The 23,858-nt window shown below is 39.8% G+C and overlaps 1 protein-coding gene across 1 annotated transcript in view; it reads left to right on the top strand.

The window, feature by feature from the left end:
* IMPG2 (interphotoreceptor matrix proteoglycan 2) overlaps window positions 1-23,858 on the top strand; it is a 74,218-nt gene that overhangs the window by 48,088 nt on the left and 2,272 nt on the right. Inside the window, exons 11-18 of the mRNA XM_070403511.1 lie at window positions 3,451-3,536; window positions 11,010-11,313; window positions 12,290-13,572; window positions 15,673-15,892; window positions 19,827-20,037; window positions 21,127-21,314; window positions 22,883-23,094; window positions 23,557-23,636. Of these exons, the coding sequence (XP_070259612.1) occupies window positions 3,451-3,536; window positions 11,010-11,313; window positions 12,290-13,572; window positions 15,673-15,892; window positions 19,827-20,037; window positions 21,127-21,314; window positions 22,883-23,094; window positions 23,557-23,636 (2,584 nt within the window). The remainder of the gene's footprint in view (window positions 1-3,450; window positions 3,537-11,009; window positions 11,314-12,289; window positions 13,573-15,672; window positions 15,893-19,826; window positions 20,038-21,126; window positions 21,315-22,882; window positions 23,095-23,556; window positions 23,637-23,858) is intronic.

The following is a 23,858-nucleotide window of genomic DNA, read 5'->3' on the forward strand; positions in this document are numbered from 1 at the left end:
AGTTCAGTTGTTTAGAGCATTGTTCCCATATGCCAAGGTTCCGGATTTGATCCTGATTAGGGTACATTAAAGAAGCAACCCATTTTTTCAAAGATACTTTCTGCTATAAAGAAAATAGTTTTGCATAATTTTCTCCATTGTTAGCATCAATGCATAAATAAGTGGAAAAATTGATCAATGTTTCTCTCTTTTTCTCTCTCTCTCTCTCTCTCTCTCTCTCTCTCCCTCCCTCCCTCCCAAATCAATAAGAAAAAAAACAACACAAAAAACAAAAGATATTTTTTGAGGGACTAAGCTAAAACTTTGAATTCTGTTTCAATAAAATAATTGAAAAAATAGGCTGCTGAACTGATGTCTCTTTAATGAACCAGTGTGCTGAGACAGAGTAGCCTCGACTTTATTTGGGTTACATAGGACTTTTTAAAAAAATATTTAAGAATACATTTTATTCTTAAATACATTCTGAGAAGCTACATCCTTGTTCTTCTTCTTTTTTTTAATCCTCACTTGAGGATATTTTCCCATTGATTTTTTAGAGTGAGTGGGAGAGGGAAGACAGAGAGAAATATTGATGTGAGAGAAACACATCGATTGGTTGCCTCCTGCATGAGACCCGACCAGGGCCCAGGTGGAGGAGGAGCCTGGAACCAAGGTATGTTCCCTTGACAGGAATCGAACCCAGGACCCTTTGGTCTGCAGGTTGATGGTCTATCCACTGAGCTAAACCAGCTAGGGCTGAGAAGTTACGTTCTTCAATGGGGACAAATAAAATAGCTGAACATTTTATCTTTTTTATTGTTTAAAGTGTTACATATGTCTCCTTCCCCACCCCCCCCATTGACCACCCCCCTGGCCACTCCCACCCCCGAGGGCATGCCACCACTGCCCCAGTGTCTGTGTCCATCGGTTATGCTAATATGTATGCATACAAGTCTTTTGGTTGATCCCAAACCCCCTCTTCCCTTGCTGTTTGTCTCTGGATCTATTTTTGTTCAGTTTATGTTGATCATTGTATCCCACATATGAGTGAGATCATGTGATATTTATCTTTCTCTGACTGGCTTATTTCGCTTAGCATAATGCTCTCCAATTCCATCCATGCTGTTGCAAATGGTAAAAGTTCCTTCTTTTTCCCCCCTCTTTTGATAGTTTTTTCCCCTTTATTGATTAAGGTATTACATATGTGTCCTTATCCCCCCATTGCCCTCCCAACTCCCCTCCCACCCCCCTGCTCATGCCCTCACCCCCTTGGTGTCAGTGTCCATTGGTTAGGCTTACATGCATGCATACAAGTCCTTTAGTTGATCTCTCCCCCTTACATCCACTCTCCCCTGTCTTCCCTCTGGGGTTTGAGCATCTGATCAGTGCTTCTTTGTCTTTGGATCTGTTTTTGTTCATCAGTTTATGTTCTTCATTATATTCTACAAATGAGTGCGATCATGTGGTATTTTTCTTTCATTGACTGGCTTATTTCACTTAGCATAATGCTCTCCAGTTCCATCCATGCTGTTGCAAATGGTAAGAATTCCTTCTGTTTTGCAGCAGCATAGTATTCCATTGTGTAGATGTACCACTGTTTTCTAATCCACTCATCTGCTCATGGGCACTTAGGCTGTTTCCAAATCTTAGCTATTGTAAATTGTGCTGCTATGAACATAGGGGTGCATATGTCTTTTCTGATTGGTGTTTCTGATTTCTTGGGATATATTCATAGCAGTGTGGATTACTGGGTCAAATGGGGGTTCCATTTATAATTTTTTGAGGAAACTCCATACTGTTTTCTTGCTGGTGGGATGCAGACTGGTGCAGCCACTATAGATGTACATTTCAATTACTCAGAATTTTGTCTCTAAAATCTATTTCTATTGTCATGAAAACTTCAGAGTTCTGAATGGCATAGCTTTCTAGGTAACTTGGTCATAATCTCATAAGATATGTTCATCTTGATTTTCTAGAGCTTGTGTGTAGACAAAGATAAGATAACTGTATACAAACTGAAAAAGGGTTTTGGAAAATACTTAAACCAAATAGGATTTTTGGCTTCTGATTAATTCCTCTATGTCAGGCCAGTAAGAGCAGGTGAATAATGAGAGATTCTGCTTTTGTTTTTGATTTATACACTAGCTAACCTTCCTGGCAAACCCTTCTTTTTAGTTTCTTGATTCCCTCTCCCATTTCGGGAAAATTAATTTATATTTTGTGTGTGTTTATATATATATATATATGTATATACACACACACACACACACACACACACACACACACACACACACTCACTAGAGACCCAGTGCACGAATTCGTGCATGGATGGGATCCCTTGGGGTGACCTGCGGAGATCAGGCCCCAGCTCATGTTCCCAGCCTCGCAGCCCCACAGCCCCACCTGGAACCCCACCTTGGCCTGGCGTTGCTCCCTCACCTGCTCCACCATCCTGCCTGTGGGGTGCTTGGGGCCAGGGCCCCCGCCCAGCTCCTCAGTGCTGCTGCTGGTCGCTGTCTATAAGGTGATTGGTGGGGCAATTAGGCCCTGCTCACATCTGTCTTGTCCTGCTCCACCTGTTCCACCATCCCACTGTGGTCCCGCTTTCATCAGGGCCTATTGGGGCACGCAGCGCTTCCATGCTGCCCGCTGCCAGTGCTGCATAACTGACGCCCGCCATGTTCTGCGTCGCCCCTTGGTGGTCAGCGCATGTCATAGTGAGTGGTTGAACTCCTGGTCTCCTGGTAGAAAGGACTGCCTAAGGGGACAATTTACATATTAGGCTTTTATTATATAGGATAGTGTGTGTGTGTGTGTGTGTGTGTGTGTGTGTGTGTCCCTCGTGAATTTATCTCTGACATATGAAATACTTCCACAGGAGAAACTTAGCCTTATTAATATTTATAGCCTTCACTTCATCAAAGTCTGTAGTAACTAGTAAGGGTTCAGTAAATTTTTGTTGAATTAAATTATACAATCTACTCTCTTTAATATTGGTATAGTGATAAACTCTCTGGTCTCCTAGTCCATTTTTCAAAGGTACTTTCTGCCAGAAAGGAAATCGTTTTGCATAATTTTCTCTTTTGTTAGCATCAATCAAATGAGTTGGAGTTTCAGTTCAACTTTCTTATCAAAATGGAAAAAAAATCAATTTTAACAACAACTGCTTCATAGGAATCTTAAAAAGAGTAAAAACTGCTTCAGAAAAAAAAAGAAATAATATAGGAGTGTCCTACATGTCATAATGGGAAGAACATTTATTTTATGCTAGAGTCTCTTAATTCAGACAGATGGTGCTAATGTAAGTAAAATATCTGAATAAAGTTGCAAGCATTTTCTAAGCAAGTCTCCCTTATCTGTTCTGCCGAAATCTAAACTGTAAAAAGGAAAAACTTGGTATTTAGTTGTCCCTAAACCTCAAGTACAATAGTGTCTCAATTAAAAATGTTCCTGAATATTGTTTTCCTTTAGTGAGAGGAGTTTTTCTTCCCCCCACTGAAGACCCGGTTTGGAACCCCCAAAGTGCAAGTCTTCCGGCAACCCCACCATCTGTTCTGGTAAGTGTGTTTCTACATTATATGCCTAGAACCAGGCCCTCAAGCTTCTTCTCTTCTTTGCAAACTCCCCTGCTTACTTTGGCATCACGAATTTCCAAATATTCTCTTACCTCATCCCTGGGACATTATTCTTAGTTGTCAGCTCTTGGGTCCCAAGTATTGGGTTAGAAAATGTAAACTTTCTGCAGCGCTTAAATGAAATCCACACCTTCGGCACTGCCAAACGCCACACAGGGAAGAAAACTTATTTATGGTTCATACTTGTTTGGATATAATTAAGCTCTCAGTGTCCACTGAGTTGCTCTCTAAAAGATACACGGGACTAGTTTTTATAGTCAAGACTATAAAGTGATGTACATGGGTACAGAGTATAGATAGATTTTTGTTCTAAGGGTTGTATTGAAGAAATAGTTTAGACTCCACAACGTAAAGAGCAATATGTGTATGAAAATGAGAGAAGGAAAATTAAAAACATTGGCTAGCTGATAAGTGACAGAGACTCTAAATCAGGCCTCCTTTTAACTTGGGCTAAAAACAGCAGGATTCGCCCTAGCCAGTTTGGCTCAGTGGATAGAGCGTCGGCCTGCGGAATGAAGGGTCCCAGGTTCGATTCCGGTTGGGGGCATGTGCCTTGGTTGTGGGCACATCCCCAGTAGAGGGTGTGCAGGAGGCAGCTGATTGATGTTTCTCTCTCATCGATGCTCCTAACTCTCTATCCCTCTCCCATCCTCTCTGTGAAAAATCAATAAAATATATCCTTAAAAAACAACAACAAAAAACAGCAGGATTTGTACAGAAACAGCATATAATGGACTTTCCTTTTTGTTCTTACCACCCAACTCCCCTGGGCACGCCTCTACCCCCTCCAAGCCGCCACTTGCCACTTTATAGGGAGGCATCCAGGAGAAAAGACAGTGGCTTCCTCAGGTGCAGTGAAAACAATGACAACAGCCCAATCACAACCACACTAGACACTCACCTGTCTAAAAGGAGCACATGATCTTTTCTTTTTTGGTTGATCCTCATCCATGGGTATATATATATTTTTTTCACTGATTTTTATAGTGGAAGGGAAGGGAGAAGGAGGAGAGAGAGAGGAAGAGAGAGAGAAAGGAAACAGATGTGAGAGAGATACATTGATTGGTTGACTGGGGCCAGATCAGACTTGCAACCCAGGTACATGCCCTTGACCCAGAATTGAACCAAGACCCTTTGGTGCACAGGCTGACTCTCTAATCACTGAGCACACCAGCTAGGGCGAGCACAGGACCTTCTATTATCACTTAGACGCAGGAGGGAGACTCCCTTCCACAGGGATTGGCATCAGATATTACATTCACTTGGTGCTTATTTATTCATTTGTTCATTCTTTCAAATTTATTTATTTTGTGCTTTTAACGTGCCAAGTGCTGAGAAAACTGAGATGAATAAGGTGTGGCCTTGCCTACAAGAAGTTTCCAGTCTGGCGGTAGTAGAGAGACTTCTACACAAATAAAGTGACGCTATCCTAGAAGTCCCTCCAGGGTGCACTGGCGGGGAGTGGTGAGTCACTGTGAACATGGTACACTAGTCTTCCTTTCTGCTAATCACATCCATCTCAGGGCTTCTCTAAACACAGGAGATCTGCGGTGGTATTTTAGACTAGAGGCCTGGTGCATGAAATTCATGTACGGGGGTGGGGGGTTCTCAGCCCAGCCTGCACCCTCTCGTAGCCTGGGACCCCTCGGTGGACATCCGTCTCGCAGTCTGGGATCCCTCTTGCCGTCTGGGACCCCTCGCTCCTTACTGCCTGCCTGCTCGCTGCTCTTTAGTGCTGCTGCAGAGGTGGGAGAGGCTCCCATCACTGCCACTTTGCTTGCCAGCTGTGAGCCTGGCTTCTGGCTGAGCAGCACTCCCCCTGTGGGAGTGCACTGACCACCAGGGGGCAGCTCCTGCATTGAGCGTCTGCCCCCTGGTGGTCAGTGTGCATCATAGCGACTGGTTGTTCCACCGTTCAGTCGATTTGCATATTAGGGTTTTATTATATAGGATAGTATAAAGACAGGAACTTCTGTTTAAGCCAGGGGTTGCAAACCAGAGACCAGATGCTGAATTCAGATACAGGCATGTACTTTGGGGCCAAATAAAAACAACAACAACACACATCCAAAATTTAAAAAACCAGGAGATTTTTGCATAGAAATGCAGATTTCTAACTTCTTTTAAAGGCAAGGAATATCTGGTATCATTAATTTCATATTTCCTTGTGGCAGAAAGTGGCTAGAGCTTGGCTGGAAGGGCTGCCCCTTTAATGATGCAGCACTGACTACTGGGGCTTATTTGTGTTACCTGGTGTGTGATTCAATTTGCATTTACACCAACCCCTTAGTTTTTTTTAACAGTGATAACTGTAGGGTAGTCATTAACAATTTGAGGAAAAAGTGTTAATAGATGATAATAAAACATGAAAAAAAAAGATTAATTAGAAGTATCTGGTTATTGCTTCTTTTTTCTGGATTTCTCTTTGGCAAACTGTTAATGAGATTTTAAATTTTATTTATTTACTTATTTATTTTACCAAATTTGATTTTTAGAAATTATTTTAAAGGTAAGAGTGCTGGGATATTTAATTTGATGCGTTTGGCAGTCTGAATTGGAAAATCACTGCACAGTATGCTTTCCATAGCAGTAGCAGGCTTTTCAATTGGCATCAGCAGAAGTGAAACTGGCCAATATAATATTAAACTTGTTAATATGCTACATTGAACTAAAAGAAGAATTCACGAGTTGAATGTGTTACTATGGGGGCATTTATCCATATAAAAATAAATGAAGTGCTATTCCTGGCATGTATGTGTTCACCTTTCAAAATGTATGAGAGAGATTCATTGCCATGCCATGTTTTTTTGGGGGGAAAGGGTATGTATTTGGAATAGATGTCCATCCTTCTTTATTTAAAAAGTTGAGTTGTTTACTTCCACATTTTATGTTTCTTACTTGTGACAGCTTTTATTAAAGATGTTGTGTATTGTTTTACTTTTAATTTTTATGAGATGAAAAACCATTTCATTTATAGAAATCTATGTATTGCTTGAGGATTTCTTTTTCATTGATAATTCAGCTGCTCTCCTAACGTGTGTCAAGTCATAGGCTCTGTTTGATAAAACTCAATTTCTTAAGTACAGGTTAAAGGGTGTAAGATATCTTACTCAGAATTTTGAAAATGCAGATTTAGAATATGCACGGATCTAAATATACCTAACTCAGCTGAAAGCATGAGTGGCTCAACACATCTCTAGATGTGACTTTAGATAATTAGGAGGAGAAAAAGTGAATTCCCTGGTATGGTATGACTCTCATCATCATCACTACTTTTTTGAGGAACAGAACTTGGTATTGAGCCAATGGCCTTTTTACTTTTGCCTGAATGCCTATATGGCTTTAGATACTAGAAGAAGAAATGGGGAAGGAAAAACTTTTCTTTTATACAAACAGCCTCCATGTTCAACATAGAAGACAATTAAATATTTAAAATGGTCTCTCCCCACCCCGTGTTCACCTGGGTCTTATACACCTGTGCGCATGTGCCAACTTGAATGAGAGTGAACTGCCCAGTCAGTTGGTTCTAGTTCCTCCTCTGGGAATCCTTTCACCCTCTGGGTATATACACTTGTATATCTCTCAGTGAATAGTCAAATATAGTGGGCAAAGCACTGGGAATGAGACCTCTAGAAATTTACAATCTAGTTCTGATCTTTTCTCTATGTTTTGTGACCATAGGCCAGTGGTTCTCAACCTGTCGGTTGCGACCCCTTTGGGGGTCGAACGACCCTTTCACAGGGGTCGCCTAAGACCATCGGAAAACACATATATAATTACATATTGTTTTTGTGATTAATCACTATGCTTTAATTATGTTCAATTTGTAACAATGAAAATACATCCTGCATATCAGATACTTACATTACGATTCATAACAGTAGCAAAATTACAGTTATGAAGTAGCAACGAAAATAATTTTATGGTTGGGGGTCACCACAACATGAGGAACTGTATTAAAGGGTCGCGGCACTAGGAAGGTTTAGAACTACTGCCATAGGCATTTCACTCTTATGAAGCTCAGTTCCTTATCTTTAACAGGTAAGGATGGACTACATGATTCTTAAGAGTCCTCCTAGTCGAAAACTTGGTACTTTATGTTCATGCATATGCACATGCTCAGGCTCCTTTTCCAACATAAGGTGTTTATAAACCAAAGGATGGCCTTATAAAGTGCCCTGGCCTCTGGCAAGAGAAAAGCTGGTGTTGCTACTTATTTAGTTTTCTTCTACATTGTGGACTTCAATTTGTTGTCTTTTTATTTATCAGAAATTGAATTCTTATTCTCTTCATCTGGTTCATCCTCTCTCCCTGCCCAACTTTATTGAGATATAATCAATACATGATATTGTACAAATTTAAGGTGTACAGTGTGAAGATTTGATGTTTATTGTGAAATACTTACCACAATAGGGTTAGTTAACCCCTCCATCACATAATTACTTTCTTTTTTGGGGTGTGTGAACATTTAAGATGTACTCTCTAGGCAATTTTCAAGTATATAACACATAACTGTAGTCACCATGTTGTACATTGGATACCCAGAACTTATCTTGTAACTATAAGTTTGTACATACAATTTGACAAGTTTGTTGAGAATTTTTCTTATCATGAAAGGATTTTTCATTTTGTCAAATGTTTTTTCTGCATATATTGAGATGATCACATGATTTTTTATTCTTCATTCTACTAATGTGGTATATCGCATTTATTTTTATTATAATGTATAGTATATACTAGTATGATAAACACATTTTTGTTGTTCTATGTATATTGGCTTGTAGTTTTCTTGTAGTGTCTTTGTATGGTTTTCTTATCAGGATAATACTGGCTTTGTAAAATGAGTTTGGGAGTATCGTCTCCTGTTCAATTTTTTTGGGGAGAGTTTAAGAAGGATTGACATTAATTCTTCTTTAACTATTTGGCAGAGTTCACTGGTGAAACCTCTGGTTCTGGGCTTTTCTTTGTTGGGAGGGTTTTTGTTAAATTTAAACTCTTTACTAGTAATTGATCTGTTTTTATTTTCTATTTATTTTCTTTTTTACAAAGGGCCTGCATGCAGTGGTAAACAGCCCAATTGCTTATTTACTTATTAAAATTTTAAAAAATATATATTTTTATTGATTTCAGAGAGGAAGGCAGAGGGAGAGAGAGAGAAACATCAATATTGAGAGAGAATCATTGGTCATCTGCCTCCTGCATGCTCCCTACTGGAGATCAAGCATGCAACCCGGCATGTGCCCATTCACCGGAATACTAGTAGAATCTGGGTTAGGGTTAGGGTTAGGGTCAGAGTCAGGGTTAGGGTCAGGGTTAGCGTTAAGGTTAGGGTTAGGGTCAGGGTCAGGGTTAGGTTAGGGTCAGGGTCAGGGTTTAGGGTTTAGGGTTAGGGTTAAGGTTAGAGTTAGGGTCAGGGTCAGCCTCCCAGTGCAGAGAGCAGAGAAGAGGAGGATCTAGGGTGGTGGCAAATAAAGAATAACTAGCATGGTGACACACTTAAAGTAGGATCCAATTAAAGGAGCATGGACAAGGTAGGAAGTGATGGTGTCTTTCCACAAAAGAAAATTAGTTTACTTGACAGAGTGCTTTCAGTTTAGGAATTGTAGATGAAACTGAGGGTGTCTCTATATATACCCAATGATCTACTGTTGTTATCTCTCCAGTTCATTTGTCACTGGAAGAAGGCTTAAATTAGGACATGCCCAGTGATTTCTTGACTATGTTCCTTTCCTTGTGATTGGGAGAGTATGCTGTCTAAAGATTCCTCACACAGACCCTGGATGGAAAGAAAAGAGGAGAGAATGTAGGCAAAATATAAAGGACTAGTTAGGTCATGACATTCGGTTGAATCTCTCCATAGACCAGTAGGTTCTGTTTTATTTAATGGCCATAGATTGAACTGTAGTTAGTCACCTTAAAATTGTGTGCTTTCGTTTAAAAAGCTCCTGAGGCTCGTGAGTGTATGCCAGTGAAAATTCATTACCACTGGTAGAGATCTCTTGGATGAGGAGGAAGGTGTTATAGACAGTTTCTTATTCTTAGTTTTCTGGACTTCATTTTGTTCATAGCTATACCATGCATTCTAGTCTTCAGGAAGGTTTATATGAGTGGGACATTTCTTAGAGGTTTCAGTTAATGAGAAATGTAACAATTGAACAATTAAATAAGTATTTTAGAGACCCAGGCTGGAATAGTATGACCAGAACATGATCAGGCTATATTCTCTACTTGGGAGTTTTTAAAGTTATCAAGTCCCATTAAGTTAGAATGTCTGGAATGTGGGGCCTGGGCATTGGGAGTTTTAAAAAGTTTCCATGTGCCCAGCCAGTGTGGCTCAGTGATTGAGAGTTGACCCAAGAACCAAGAGGTCCCAGTCAGGGCACATGCCTGGGGTTGTGAGATCGATCCCCAGTAGGATGTGTGTAGGAGGCAGCTCTCTCATCCATGTTTCTCTCTATCCCTCTCCCTTCCTCTCTCTCTAAAAATCAATAAAAACATAAAAAAATTTCTGTGTGATTTTAATGCTATTTAGAGTAGAGAATGATTGTTCTTTTCTATTTTTCACTTTTCACCCAGTAAATATTTTGTGAATTCTATGCATATGGCACTTCTTGTTTTTTTGTTATTCATAACCCAGCACAGACAAAAACATAGAAACTCCCACCAAGTGTCATGGCCATTTTGCCTGTCAGCATCACTGGTAAACTTTTTTTACATAGACTAATCTTCATAGGATTAAATAGGGATTGTGTTTCTGTCTACTTTTCTATTCCTGGAGCTAAATTTGAATATAAGATTAGTATCACATTAGTAAAAAATCACTGGGAAGAGAAAAATTGTATTTTGTAAATGTGATCCCATTTCACAGATGTTACAATTTATTTGAAGTAACCAGATCTCATTTTGATGTGGTGGCATTTCTCATCAAAACAAAGACCTTAATTAATTAAATACCTCAGAATGATGAATCACATTGGTAATTGTTCTTTTCTGCTGCAGGAAATGTGTTAGGTCTTTGTCAACAAATTACAGATAGTTGTAATGTCTATGAATTTAAAGTATTTAAGCTGAGATAGGGGAAAAGGAATTATTTAAAGCAATAAAAATAGTATTTCCTTCCACAAAATCACTTTTTTTGGAATCTTTTAAATATGTTATCTACCCCTACTTTCCAGGTGAGATTCAAGAGATACATGGATTTTCTCTAGATTTTGCAACTAGTAAGTGGTGAATTGGGATTTGATTACAGATCTGTTTGTCTCCCCTCCTCCCAATATTACATTGCCTTCTTACCCCTAGAAAACCTGGGAATTTAGATAGATAGGTGGTATTTAAAATCATTTTTATGTGTTTCTTTTTATCTATGATATGATTTAGCCTTTTTCTCCCCCTTAGGATAATACCCTTCAAGCTGCATGGCCCTCAGCTGATGACTCCACCACCAGCAGTATTTCACTACTTGATTTCAGCTCTGATTCTCCCTCAGCCACTGGCAGGGAACTCTGGTTGGAAAGACCTTTGGGTGATTTAGTGTCTACACCCAAACTAGACTTTCCCTCGAAGGTGGGCCTCCATTCTTCTCCAGAGGTTTTAGAGGTTAGCAGCTTGACTCTTCATTCTGTCACCCCAGCAGTGCTGCAGACTGGCTTGCCTGTGGCTTCTGAGGAAAGGATTTCTGGATCTTACTTATCAGAAGAGGGTAAGAAATTCTACTTCCTGTTCATATTTCTTTATTGTGTAAATGACAAGGGTTTTGAGGAGAGGAAGAGACTGGGGTTAATAGAAAAGTAGGTTAGGAGGAAATGTCTTGGGAAAATTGTGTGAGAAAGGGAACAATCAGGTTTAATTGTTTGGACTGGGAATGAACTTGGTAGGCTGGGGTAGGGATCAATTAATAGATATTTTGAAAGTCCCATTAAAATATATAATTAAATTACTATTAGAAAATGACTTTACTTATTTAAATATTGGAGTGGTAAACAAAGAGCATCAAAGAAGATTATCCCAGTAGCTTTTAATAGGATTAATTGTAGGGGCCAGGTATAGAGATTTTTAGCTTGCATTAGGCTTCATTTGGGAGGGAGAACCTGAACTAAGGAAGTTATAGCAGAGATTAAGGAATGAAAATCAAGTAGATGATTTAGATGTTGTGAAGGAAAGGAGAAATCAATGTGACTCACGCATGGAGTATACTTGAGAAAGAGGAAGATAACAAAGTTGTAAACAATGAGTCCAGGATTTTGAACATTAAGTGAACCTGAAAGATGATGGACAATAAACATAACAAGGAAATAGAAATTTAAAGATAAACACAATTTCCTAGGGAATTCTCTCCCTAAGTTTTCACTAGATTCAGTGTTTATTGTCAACATGGTTATCAGCAATTTTTTATTTTCATGGAGTAAAAAAAAAAAATCAAGTGTTTAAAGATGAATTATTTCAATAGCCTATATCTTGTTGTTCTCAAGAAAGGTATATTCATGAGTGATTGTACCACACCACAAAAATATTATCATATTGTCCTGTTGTTTGCTGGACCTAGCAAAGTACTAGTAAAAGTCAGCAACTGTCCTTACTAATCTAATGGAAAGAAACAGGAAGCTGGTTTTATTAGGAGGACTGGGAATATATTTTAGTAACACTGTAGATTAATTAATGGAAAACTTTATTTTTAGGATTAACCAAAGTCGAAGGGTCAGAAGATTCTTTTTCAGGTGATCCTTTGCCCTCAAGTACATTAACTCATTCTGTACCAGAAGAAACAATACCATCTAAGGAAGATTATGCAGTGTCTTTGACATCCTCACCATTTCTGGTCTCTTCTGTCACATTAGATCCCCTTGCTCAGGAAGTATCTACACCTTCTGGCTTGGACCCTTCGGCCTCCAAAGTTAACGGCCAATTAGAAGTGAGCACTTTGATCCCAGACACATCCATGGAAAAAGAGTTCATATTTGAGAATGGCTTAGGTTCAGGGTCTGGGGAAAAGATGAGTGGGATTACTTGGCCATGGAGTGACACTTCATTAGAGAAAAGCATTGAACCACTGACCAAATCATGGCTGGAAGATGAGGATTCACTTTTGCCAATTGAGAGTGTAGATGAGAAACTAGTTGTAGGTGACAAAATAGATTCCACAGACCGAAGTACTGAGCACTCAAAATATGGGCATTTTGATAGATCCACACACTTTTCAGAGGAAGAGCCCCTTAAGGGAACTACTGTGCCCTTCTCTGCAGAGACCACAACTCAATCTGCACCTCTAATTCTCTCAGAGGTTTCTGACATTGATTATTACTCAGTTACCCATGCACCTCCTCTACTGACATCTACAGCAATCTTCAATTCTACTGATAAACCAGATCAAGTAGAACCATTTCTAAAGGAGGATATGGAACAAACTACAGAGCAATCCAATCGTAAACAGTTTGATAGCAAGATTTCAACACTGAAGCCAGATATGCAATCTTTGTGGACCATATTGCCAGAATCAGATGTAGTCTGGGAAAAAACTTCTTCCCTAGGAAAATTGTCTGGAGACACATTGGCAAGTACACCGGAGAGTATTGACAAGCTCTGGTTGAAAGCTTCCATGACACAGTCTACCGAATTGCCTCCAACCACAAGCCCCACCCTGCTGGAGGATGAAGTAATTATGGGTGTACAGGATATTTCATTAGAACTGGACCGGATAGGCACAGATTACTATCAGCCTGAGCTAATCCCAGAAGAAAATGGCAGGGTTGGTAGTTATGTGGAAATCTCTACAAATGTTCACTCTACAGAGATGGCTATTGTGGCTCACCCCACAAAAAGAGGTGACTCAAATCATACCCAGACCACAGGAGCATTGCTGGTTTTCTTCAGCCTTCGAGTGACTAACATGATGTTTTCAGAAGATCTGTTTAATAAAAACTCTTTGGAATATAAAGCCCTGGAGCAAAGATTCTTAGAATTGGTAAGCATAAAAAGTGAACTATGGGCATTAGTGAGTAGTCATGTATGAACCCATCCCTTTCTCCTCAACACATAAGATCTGAGCCAAGGAGAGTGTGGTCTGCTATAGACACTCATTTTTTTTTTTTTTAATCAACTACAAATAATGTTATGGCCTAGAGCAGCCGTGGGCAAACTACGGCCCGCGGGCCAGATCCGGCCCTTTTGAAATGAATAAAACTAAAAAAAAAAAAAAAAAAAAAGACCATACCCTTTTATGTAATGATGTTTACTTTGAATTTATATTCGTTCACACAAACACTCCATCCATGCTTCTGTTCCGGCCCTCCGGTCCAGTTTAAGAACCCATTGTGGCCCTCGAGTCAAAAAGTTTGCCCACCCCTGGCCTAGAGTGTTAGGAAAGTAATAAGACAGGTGGATATGAATGTGGCATGAGGGTGATGTAATAGCTTAGATACTGAATATTGTATTCATGAATTCTGGGACTGAAATAAGTTTAAGATTTTTTTTCACAGTTTATTGTGAGACCAATGTTTTGTGGGTACCTATGACACCTTCACTGTTGGGATACTTTAGTAACAGAGAAAATAAACTCTCTGGTATCTAAAACTGTCTGTGAGTTCTATGCGGTTCCAAAATAGTACTATTAAAATCTCATGACTCTCAAATAATTCACAATTGACACTCTTTTTCCTTAAATTTTTTTCATTTACAGTTTATATTCATATTATTTTATATTAGTTTCAAGTGTACAGCATAGTGGCTAGATAATTATATACTTTACAAAGTGATACCCCTAATATTTTCAGTATGCAACTGGAACCATACATATTTATTACAATATTATTGACTATACTATAGGCTCGGTGCACAAAATTCCTGCATGGGTAAGGCCCCTGGGCCTGGTCAGTGATCAGGGCCAATTGGGGCCTTCAGGTTGCTGGCTGGGGCCTTCCTTCCAGCTGCCAGCCTGGGCCTCCCTTCGTTCTGCACTGCCCCCTGGTTGTCAGCTCATGTCATAGTGAGTGATCAAACTCCTGGTCTCCTGGTCGAATTCCCGAGGGGACATTTTGCATATTAGCTATATATATATATATATATATATATATATATATATATATATATATATATAATCTCCAGTTCATGAATTCATGCATGGGTGGGCTTCCTAGGCCTGGCTGGGCGATCGGGGCCCATTGAGGCCATCTCGCCCAGTCCTGATCAAGGCTGGCCGGCCGGGGGGAGGGACTGTGGGAGGATGGCTGGTCATGGGAGGTTGGCTGTGGGAGCACACTGACCACCAGGGGGAAGCTCCTGCATTGCACATCTGCCTCCTGGTGGTCAGTGTGCATCATAGCTACCAGCCAGTCGTCTGGTCATCTGGTTGTAATGGTCGCTGAGGCTTTTATGTATGTAGATTTCCTATGTTGTACTTTACATCTCCATGACTAATACCATTTGCAAAAGCATGGGTGGACCTTGAGGGGATTATGCTAAGTGAAATAAGTCAGAGAAAGACAAATACTATATGATTTCACTTATATGTGGAATCTAAAGAACAAAATCAATGAGCAAACAGAATAGAAACACACTCATAGATACAGAGAGCATACTGATGGTTGCTGGGGGTTGGGGGGCAAAGGGGGTGGGAAACTAGGTGAAAAAGGTGAAGGGATTGAGAAGTATAGATTGGTAGTTACAATTGTTACTTTGTGTTTTTTTTAATATTTTATTTTTTATTTTTTTATTGATTTTTTACAGAGAGGAAGGGAGAGGGATAGAGAGTTATAAACATCGATGAGAGAGAAACATCGGTCAGCTGCCTCCTGCACACCCGCCACTGGGGATGTGCCCGCAACCAAGGTACATGCCCTTGACCGGAATCGAACCCGGGACCTTTCAGTCCGCAGGCTGACGCTCTATCCACTGAGCCAAACCGGTTACGGCACAATTGTTACTTTGTTGATGAACAGTTTAAATAATGTAAATAGCATGCAATTTGGAAAGGGGGAAGGGTTCATCCTTGTTTAATTTTTTTTTGTACATGTTGAGCAAAATGCAAAATCTTGTCAATAAACTGATCATTTTTTATGTATTGCAGCTGGTTCCCTATCTCCAGTCAAATCTCACAGGGTTCCAGAATTTAGAAATCTTGAACTTCAGAAATGGCAGTATTGTGGTGAACAGCAGAATGAAGTTCTCCAAGTCTGTCCCTCCTAATGTTAACAATGCTGTATACATGATTCTGGAAGACTTTTGCACCACTGCCTACCAAACCATGAACTTGGCTATTGATAAATACTCCCTTGACGTGGAATCAGGTGATGATATTGATTACTCTGCTGATTTCTTAGTGGAATCCAGTAATTATTCTCATGTATTTTCTTCCACACTGAGTCAAGGTGAATTCAACACTTGTAGGTAAAAGAGTATCATGTCAGGCAAATTTTCCCCATCTTGATAATTAGTATATCTCTTCCAAGGACATCAGTATCATTCTCTTTTCAAAAGGGTGGTCCACATATGTTATCTTTACTTATTTACCTCCTGTTTCCTTTTCTACTCTATCTGGCTCGTTCTTTTACCTTTCCACTGGGTCTGTTTTTGTTACATCTCTATCTGCCAAGCAGGTAGATTTGGACTCCCTTCCTTCTATATAATTGTCCCAAGTTGTTTTATCGATTTCCATTATTATAAGTCTAATAGAGATAAAATTTCTCTCCACATTTTTATATATAGATTAGACTTGTCTTCTGAGCTCCAGAATCAGTATCTATGTACTTGTTGATCTCAAGTTGGATGTATTCTACGTATATCAAATTTAAGATGTGTAAGAGTGAGATCTTGTTTTCTGTATCTCTCCACATTTCAGCTATATCCATTCCACTCATGTTAATGGTAAATGTTCACCATCCTGATAAATGGAAGCTGTGTCCATTCAGCTACTTAAGCCAGAAACCTAGGAAGTCATTCTGATACCTCAGTTTCTATTACCACCATTGTCACCTTTCATTTGAACTAGTTTCCCCACTACCTCTCTTGTTTCCTTCCTTTCTCCATTTTTCAGATAGCAGCCAGGGTGCTCTTTCTAAAAACATCAATCAGATTATTTTACTTCAATGACTGCCTGGTTCAGTAGCTACAAGGCCTGGACCCTATCTTCTTCCCTGATATCATCCAATGAAACTAACTTCTTTGCTTACCAAGTCAAACTTGCTGGTTTTTAGTTCCTCAGATTCAAACAACTTTTCTTGCTGTAAAGCCTTTGCACATACTGTCTCCTTTGCTTGGAACTCTTTCCGCACTTGGCTGACTTCTCACCCTTTATGCTTCAGTTCAAATGCCTCTTCCTCAAGACTTTCACTGACTCACCCATAATCTAGATTGGGTCTCTCCTGTTAGTTTTTATTGTAACATCATATTCTTTTCCTGCTATAGAGCTTATAACTATTGTAATAATGCTAATTTATGCACATAGTTGCTTAATGGGCATTATCCTCAGTTGAGCTATCCACAAGGAATGATATTTTATCTGTTTTATTAACCATAGTGTCTTGCATATAAAAGGTACTAAAAAATACTGCGAATGAATGAAATGAACCATTGTTTTTATTTGGGAGATTTGGATGCAGTGAATACTGTTAAATCCTCAGACTTTGTTCTTTTTCATCTTCCACCCACCAGAGGACAGTGGTTTTAGGTAGGAGTCAGGGGGAATACCTGAGTTCGTATTTCTCCAGTGACTTGTACTCTCAAACTGGTTTGAAAGTGAATTCTATTTTTTAACTGAGAAAGTCACATTCTTTCCTTTGAAATCCTTATTCATTGAGAGTGAGGAAAATGATTTGGCTAATCCTCCAATATTTAAATCTCTTGCTATTTGAGTTCTCTAAGGCCAGTTGCGCATTCTTTGCCATGTGGTGTAGTGGAAAAAGCAAGTAATTATAATTTGGAAGGCCTAATTTCTTTATTTTTTCTTTTGTTTTTAAATCCTCACCTGAGAAAATTTTTTCCATTAATCTTTAGAGAGAGAGTGGAAGAGAGAGAGAGAGAGAAAGAGAGAGAGAGAGAGAGAGAGAGAGAGAAAGAAAGAAATAGAGGGAGAGAAAACATTGATGTGAGAGAGACACATCAACTGGCTGCCTCCTCAACTGGGGCTGTAATTGACTTGTAACTGATGTAAATGCCCTTGACCAGGAATTGAACCTGCGACCCTTTGGTGCGCCGGCCAATGTTCTAACCACTGAGAAAACCGGCCAGGGCTGGAAGGCCTGATTTTTTGCCTCTGCTCTGCCATTTATCATTTGTGTGACCCTAGATGATCTATATTATCTCTGAGCTTTAGTCCCTCATATATTAAATGGGGATAATGTTTGGGGTGATTACTTAATAAGTTATATAAATGTCCAATCACTATGTTTTACACAGGAAACGAATATAATATTGTATGTCAGCTCTAATTGAAAACTTAAAAAAATTTAAAAAGGGGATAATATTACCTGGCCTATGTATTTTATGGGGATAGTCTAAGTATTAAAAAAATAACATATATTTGCATTTGACTAGCCATACAAATGCATGCAAGCAGATATAATTTATAAAACTTTTTGCAAAAGTCAACCCACTTTTTAAAAAAAGGGAAGGACAATAAATAAGTGCATTTACATCAATATTTTATGTAACTCATGTGTGAGCTGCATGCTGAGTCATTCAGGTTTATAGAGTCACCTTTTTCTTTAATATTCAAATGAACTGGCATTAGCCCCTCCCATGTGCAGTGTAAAACCTGCATCCATGTCCCTCCCACCCCCAATATCTCTAGGAATGAACAGGGATGAAATATCTCTTAATCACCTCCAGCTCTGAGTTCCTTTTGCTGAATTTCCAATCCTTGTGGTTGTTCTTTATTAAAACCCAATATAGATCACAGTCCCATTTTTGACTTTTCCAAGGCACCTCTACAAGGTAGTTGATTCTATCAGATATTTCCTTTGCTATGAGGGTGACAGAGAAGGCTTTATCATACCACCACAGGTGGTTTAAAATATTGTTGGGCATAAATATCCTAAACTTCCTCAGCAACCCTTTCAAAGTCATTTCTTATTGGCCAACTTTTTGGACCAAGCCAGCTACCATGCTATTCTGGCTGTCTTTCTACACTGTTTCCATGTTTTCTTCATTCTTATTTTTCTGGACCCATCAATTCCTCTCTTAGCCTGTCCCTGGTAAACTAGACATAATTCATTTTATAATTTAGATCCTTGTCTCTTATCTCAAATTAAGCTCCAGGTCTATCTTTGTTTTCCCTTGAAGTCATTAAGGTGCTCTTAAACAGAGGGCCATGTATTCTGGGCATCTACCTTTAACCTACACAGAGGACTGGAAAAAGACTGTAAAGCTACAGTCTTTTATTTACATGATTAAAATATTAGTCTTAGTCTCTCTTCTTGGCCTAGGACAAAAGGAAGCAACATTTATTTTTCCCCTCTTCCTATTTCCCTTCCACCAGACATTCACATATACCCATGGAATGATCACAGTATTTTAGAATTTTAAAATAGAATTTCCCTACTACCTGTATATTTTTAGTTAAAAGTCTTCAGATTAAAATATTATTTTATCTCAAGATTGGCTAGAGATAAGATTGACGTGTCTCTTGTCTAACTTCTTTGCACAAAAACTCTTGAACTTCCATCAACATAGGAAGCCATGCAATATTATCCTTCCCCTTCTCTAAACACACTGCTAGGCCAGGATTATATTGTTTTTTGGGTACAAAGTCACAATATGTATACTAGACTAAGACTGTGAAGACAGGAAATATACAATGGAACCCTGCTGCATGGGCCCCTTGTAGAAACTGCCCATCTAACAGCACTTTTGTATGCTTTCCTTGTTATATGAGCATCTCATCAGTGGTCCCCTGTATGAGTTTCCTAGGGCTGCTGTAACAAAAGAACACAAACAGGATGGCTTACAAAAACAGAGATTTATTCTCTCATAGTTTTGAAAGATAGAAATCTAAAATTAAGGTGTTTCTGGGCCATGATCCCTCTGAAGGGTTTAGGAAAGATTCTTAGGATGAATCTGAAATTGTTTGTGGTTTTGGTGGTGATGGTGCAGTTTAATGCTTCAGGAAAGGGGTTGTCCCCATGGTACTTTGGACAATGAGACTTAGTGGAGGAGCTTCATGTACACCAACTCCTGTGTTTTGCCTTTTCTAGTATTTTTTTTCTGGTTTGTTTGATGTTTTAGGTGATGAAGCCAACCCTTGCAAGTTTCAGGCATGCAACGAGTTTTCCGAGTGTTTGGTCAATCCCTGGAGTGGAGAAGCAGAGTGCAGATGCTACCCTGGGTACCTGAGTGTGGAAGAACTGCCTTGTCAGAGTCTCTGTGACCTTCAGCCTGACTTCTGCTTCAATGATGGGAAGTGTGACATTATGCCCGGACATGGGGCCATTTGTAGGTATGGCGTAGCTAGGAATTTTGACTTCACAAGGTTGTAGATACTTCCTCTGAAGAAAAAGGGTCTACACCTATGATTTTAGGATAATCTCAGCAATATTTGTTATAGAAGTTATATCTAAACAATAGATTGGTACTATTTAGTGTTCATGTGAAGACTGAGTCAGTTAAAATGCCTGAATTATAGTTCAAATGGTTATTTTATTTTATGCTCTTAGGGAGCTGTGAGAAAGACATTGTGTAGTGTCCCACTGAGAGTCCTGGGAGTAGTTGGGGTCTGTGTTGTGGTTCTTAGAGGGGATGGTAAGGCAATTGGCACTTAAATTAGGTTTCAGCATAAGAGCAACACTTAATACTGTACCTGAAAGTGAAAACAAAGGAGTTTTATTCTATTTGGATTCTGTTTTGAATGGCTCTGGGCTGCTCTTGGTCCTACCAAGTATTCAGAGAAAAAGAAAAATAAATATTTAAAGTCTTTGAAGTCATGACAAATATATTTTATTTAAGTACCTGAGATCCGTTTTTTAAAGGTAGAACCATGAAAATGCAGCAGATGAGCAGATACAGGTACCCTGACTGTCCTTTCCTGCCCATTCCCCTAAAACAAAGTAGAGCAAATCAACCTTCCACCACACACCACAATCACATGGTGTAAAAGGAGAGAGTGCTGAGAATAAACGAGAGGACAATTTGTGGATGTGAAAATGGTCAAATGTTGGCATAATGCCACAAACAGAGGAAATAGGTAGAAATAATTCAGATTCTTCTATGTGGAAAAGTGTAATGTTTAGCTAGGAAACTAAGGGGAAAGGTAGTCCCTTGATATCCAGAGAAATTAGTATTATGGAAAAGCAGTGATTTCCTTGCTGCTGTGGGATTTGAAGACATTTTTCCACAGGTCTGTGGCCTTGGGGTTTGGAGGGGCTTAAATCGTACGATCATTGAACCTGCATATTTACCTTTTTGCTGAAGCTTCCTGTGGCCAGTATTTATTTCTTTACCTTTCCCAGGTCCCACTGAAGCTTTTGCTGTCCATTATTACTTTCAGCAAAGTGATTCCACTTTGAGACTCGGTCACTTCTCATTACAGGTGCCGGGTGGGTGAGAACTGGTGGTATCGAGGGGAGCACTGCGAGGAGTTTGTGTCTGAGCCCTTGGTGATAGGCATTACCATCGCCTCCGTGGTTGGACTTCTCCTCGTCTCTTCTGCTGTTGTCATCTTCCTCATCAAGACTCTTCAAGCTCAGAATACTCAGAGAGAAAGAGAGAGGCCCTTTAGGTAAATAAAGAAAACTGCTCTTGGGTGAAAGAACGTGTCCCGCTTATTCATTCATTTAGTACTGACTATGTGCCAAATATCGAATAAGGATTGGGGGTGCAAGGGAGAAAGCTATAAAGTTGAATAAAAACATGGGCTCTGTCCTCGAAGGGTGTCAAATTGGAAATAAACCGAAGCTGCAGTATGAGTAAGATGCGAAGGGATCTGGATGAGGCATGAGTTAGTTTTGCCTGGGGGAGAGAGTCTTAGAAGTTGAAAGATGGTTGTGATATTTAGCTGGACAGAAGAGTAGCTATCTACGGTGGGTGGGTGGGACACTTTCTAGCTAGTTGAATGAGCATGAGCAAAGTTAGTAAGGCATGAGTGAATCTCAAGGAACACGGAAGGAACGGCCTCATTGAGCATGGCCCAATGCCTGTTCATGGTTGGGGAGAGGTTGGAAGGGTGATGGAGATAAGGTGAGATCCTTGTATGAAGACCAGATCAGTTAGTTTGTTACCCTTTGGCTCATTATGGTTCTAAATCTAGATAAGAATCTGACAAGAAATGACATCTGATTTTCTTTTAGTAAAATGTAGCTTCATTAGTGGAGAAAATATAATCTGTTTTACTTGTTAGACTAGCAATCCAAGGACCCTTTGGGTTGTTATCCTATATAATAAAAGTCTAATATGCAAATTGTCCCCACAATCTGGAGTTCGACTGGGAGTTTGACCAGGGGGTAGGGCTGGGGCTGGCCGGCCAACCGCCTGTGGCCGCTCCCCCCAGTTGGTGGCAGGTGGCCCGGGGAAGGGAGGCCCCGGCTGGCAGCCAGCAGCCACTAGGGACCCTACTCATGCACAAATTTCATGCACTGGGCCTCTAGTGTGATTATAATCAGTGGTTGTATTTTGCTTTTGTGTTTCCATTGTCTATAAGAGTTACTGGTTTAGGTCTAGGTTACCTTCCCTCACCCTCAGCTTGCTAAGAAGGCACCTCTCCTAGGTTCTTAGAGCACTCAGGACATACTTCCATCATTGTTCTTATGCTTTTTATTGAGTCTGACTTTTCATTAGACTGTAATCGCATTCCAACCAATTCTTTATCATTACTATCTAGAACTGTCTTAGGCACATAATCAATGCTCAGTAAAATATTTGTACACCTGAATTGAACCTGAGGCCCAATACTCCCATATTTATATTTTTATCAGATTTTCTGTGTGCTACACATTGACTTTTTATTTGTCTACTCTGGGAATGATGGTGCCATATGCATTTCATGAAATACTATCTATTGGCAGGCGTGGTTCCCCATCAGCATTTATTGAGTGTCAGGCCCTGTGGGGCAAGTAAAGATGAATGAGACATGAAACAATTCCCCAGGGCACTTGCCATGTAGTTGAGGAGATAATAATGACAACACCTGATAAATAATTTTGGAGATTGATCTGGGTGTTTTTCACAGTCATCCCCCGCTATTTGTATCAGTTCACCTCCTTTTCTTCCCCAAGAGAAATCTTACTACAGGTAAATACCCTTCCAAGTAGTTATACATCTGAAGCTGAATGAATCCTACTTTTCTTTTTGTGGCTCCAGCAGACAGCCTGCCAGCCTTTCATCCATTGAAGATGCCGTAAAGTACAACCCCATGTATGAAAGGCATGGGGCAGGGATGGAACAGTACAGGGGACCCTATCCTCCGGGTCCCTTCCACAGCGCAGCACGAGGAGAGGTGATTGGTGGTCTGAGCAGAGAAGAAATCAGACAAATATATGAGAACAGTGGGCTTTCCAGAGAGGTAGGAAACTGCTTTTCTGTTGTTGCTCTGCTGCTTCTGGTGTGTGTGTGTGCGTGTGTGTGTGTGCGTGTGTGTGTGTATGTGTGTGTGTATACACGAGCTTCGAGAAAAGATGGGAAGTATTTCCCGATTAGTTTCTACTTCATGATATCTCCCAGTTGATGTAGTATGCAGAGGGTATAGGAATCTGAGCTGTACCTTCTTCTCCACCCAGTGGTTTCTTTCTCCATTATTAGCAATTGCTCTCTCCCTCCTCCCCACTTCCTTAGAAATATGCCAGAGTTATTCTGAGCAGTTCGTGTACTATCCAAACCTTCCATTCTCTGAAAAGGCCATTCTTTCCTATAGATCTTCCCTGGATAGCCCAGACAGCCACATTTCCTTATAAAAATTAGGACTCCTTTTAAAAGATGATTTAAGCTTTTCTAATGCGATGTATGGCCTATTTTTCTTTTCAAAAAGGAAATTCAAGAAAGAATGAGAATTTTGGAACTGTATGCCAATGATCCTGAGTTTGCAGCTTTTGTGAGAGAACACCAAATGTAAGCATTCACAACAGCGCCCCTACTCAGGCTCTTAACCATTAGCCTTAGAGTAGCGCCTCCAGCAGGAGTGCGTAGTTCCTGTTCATGCGATAACCAATGTTTGTTGAGTTCTTTAGAGTTAATACATTCCCACACAGATGACCTCATTTATTTCTCACAATGGCTTTGTAGGTTGAATGTTTCTTTATTTAAGTTTTATAAATGAGGAAAAGAAGCCTT

The sequence above is a fragment of the Myotis yumanensis genome, unplaced genomic scaffold (genome assembly GCF_028538775.1).
Source record: "Myotis yumanensis isolate MYYU_CA2020_CCGP unplaced genomic scaffold, mMyoYum1.0.hap1 SCAF_2, whole genome shotgun sequence".
In the NCBI taxonomy this organism is placed as follows: Eukaryota; Metazoa; Chordata; class Mammalia; order Chiroptera; family Vespertilionidae; genus Myotis; species Myotis yumanensis.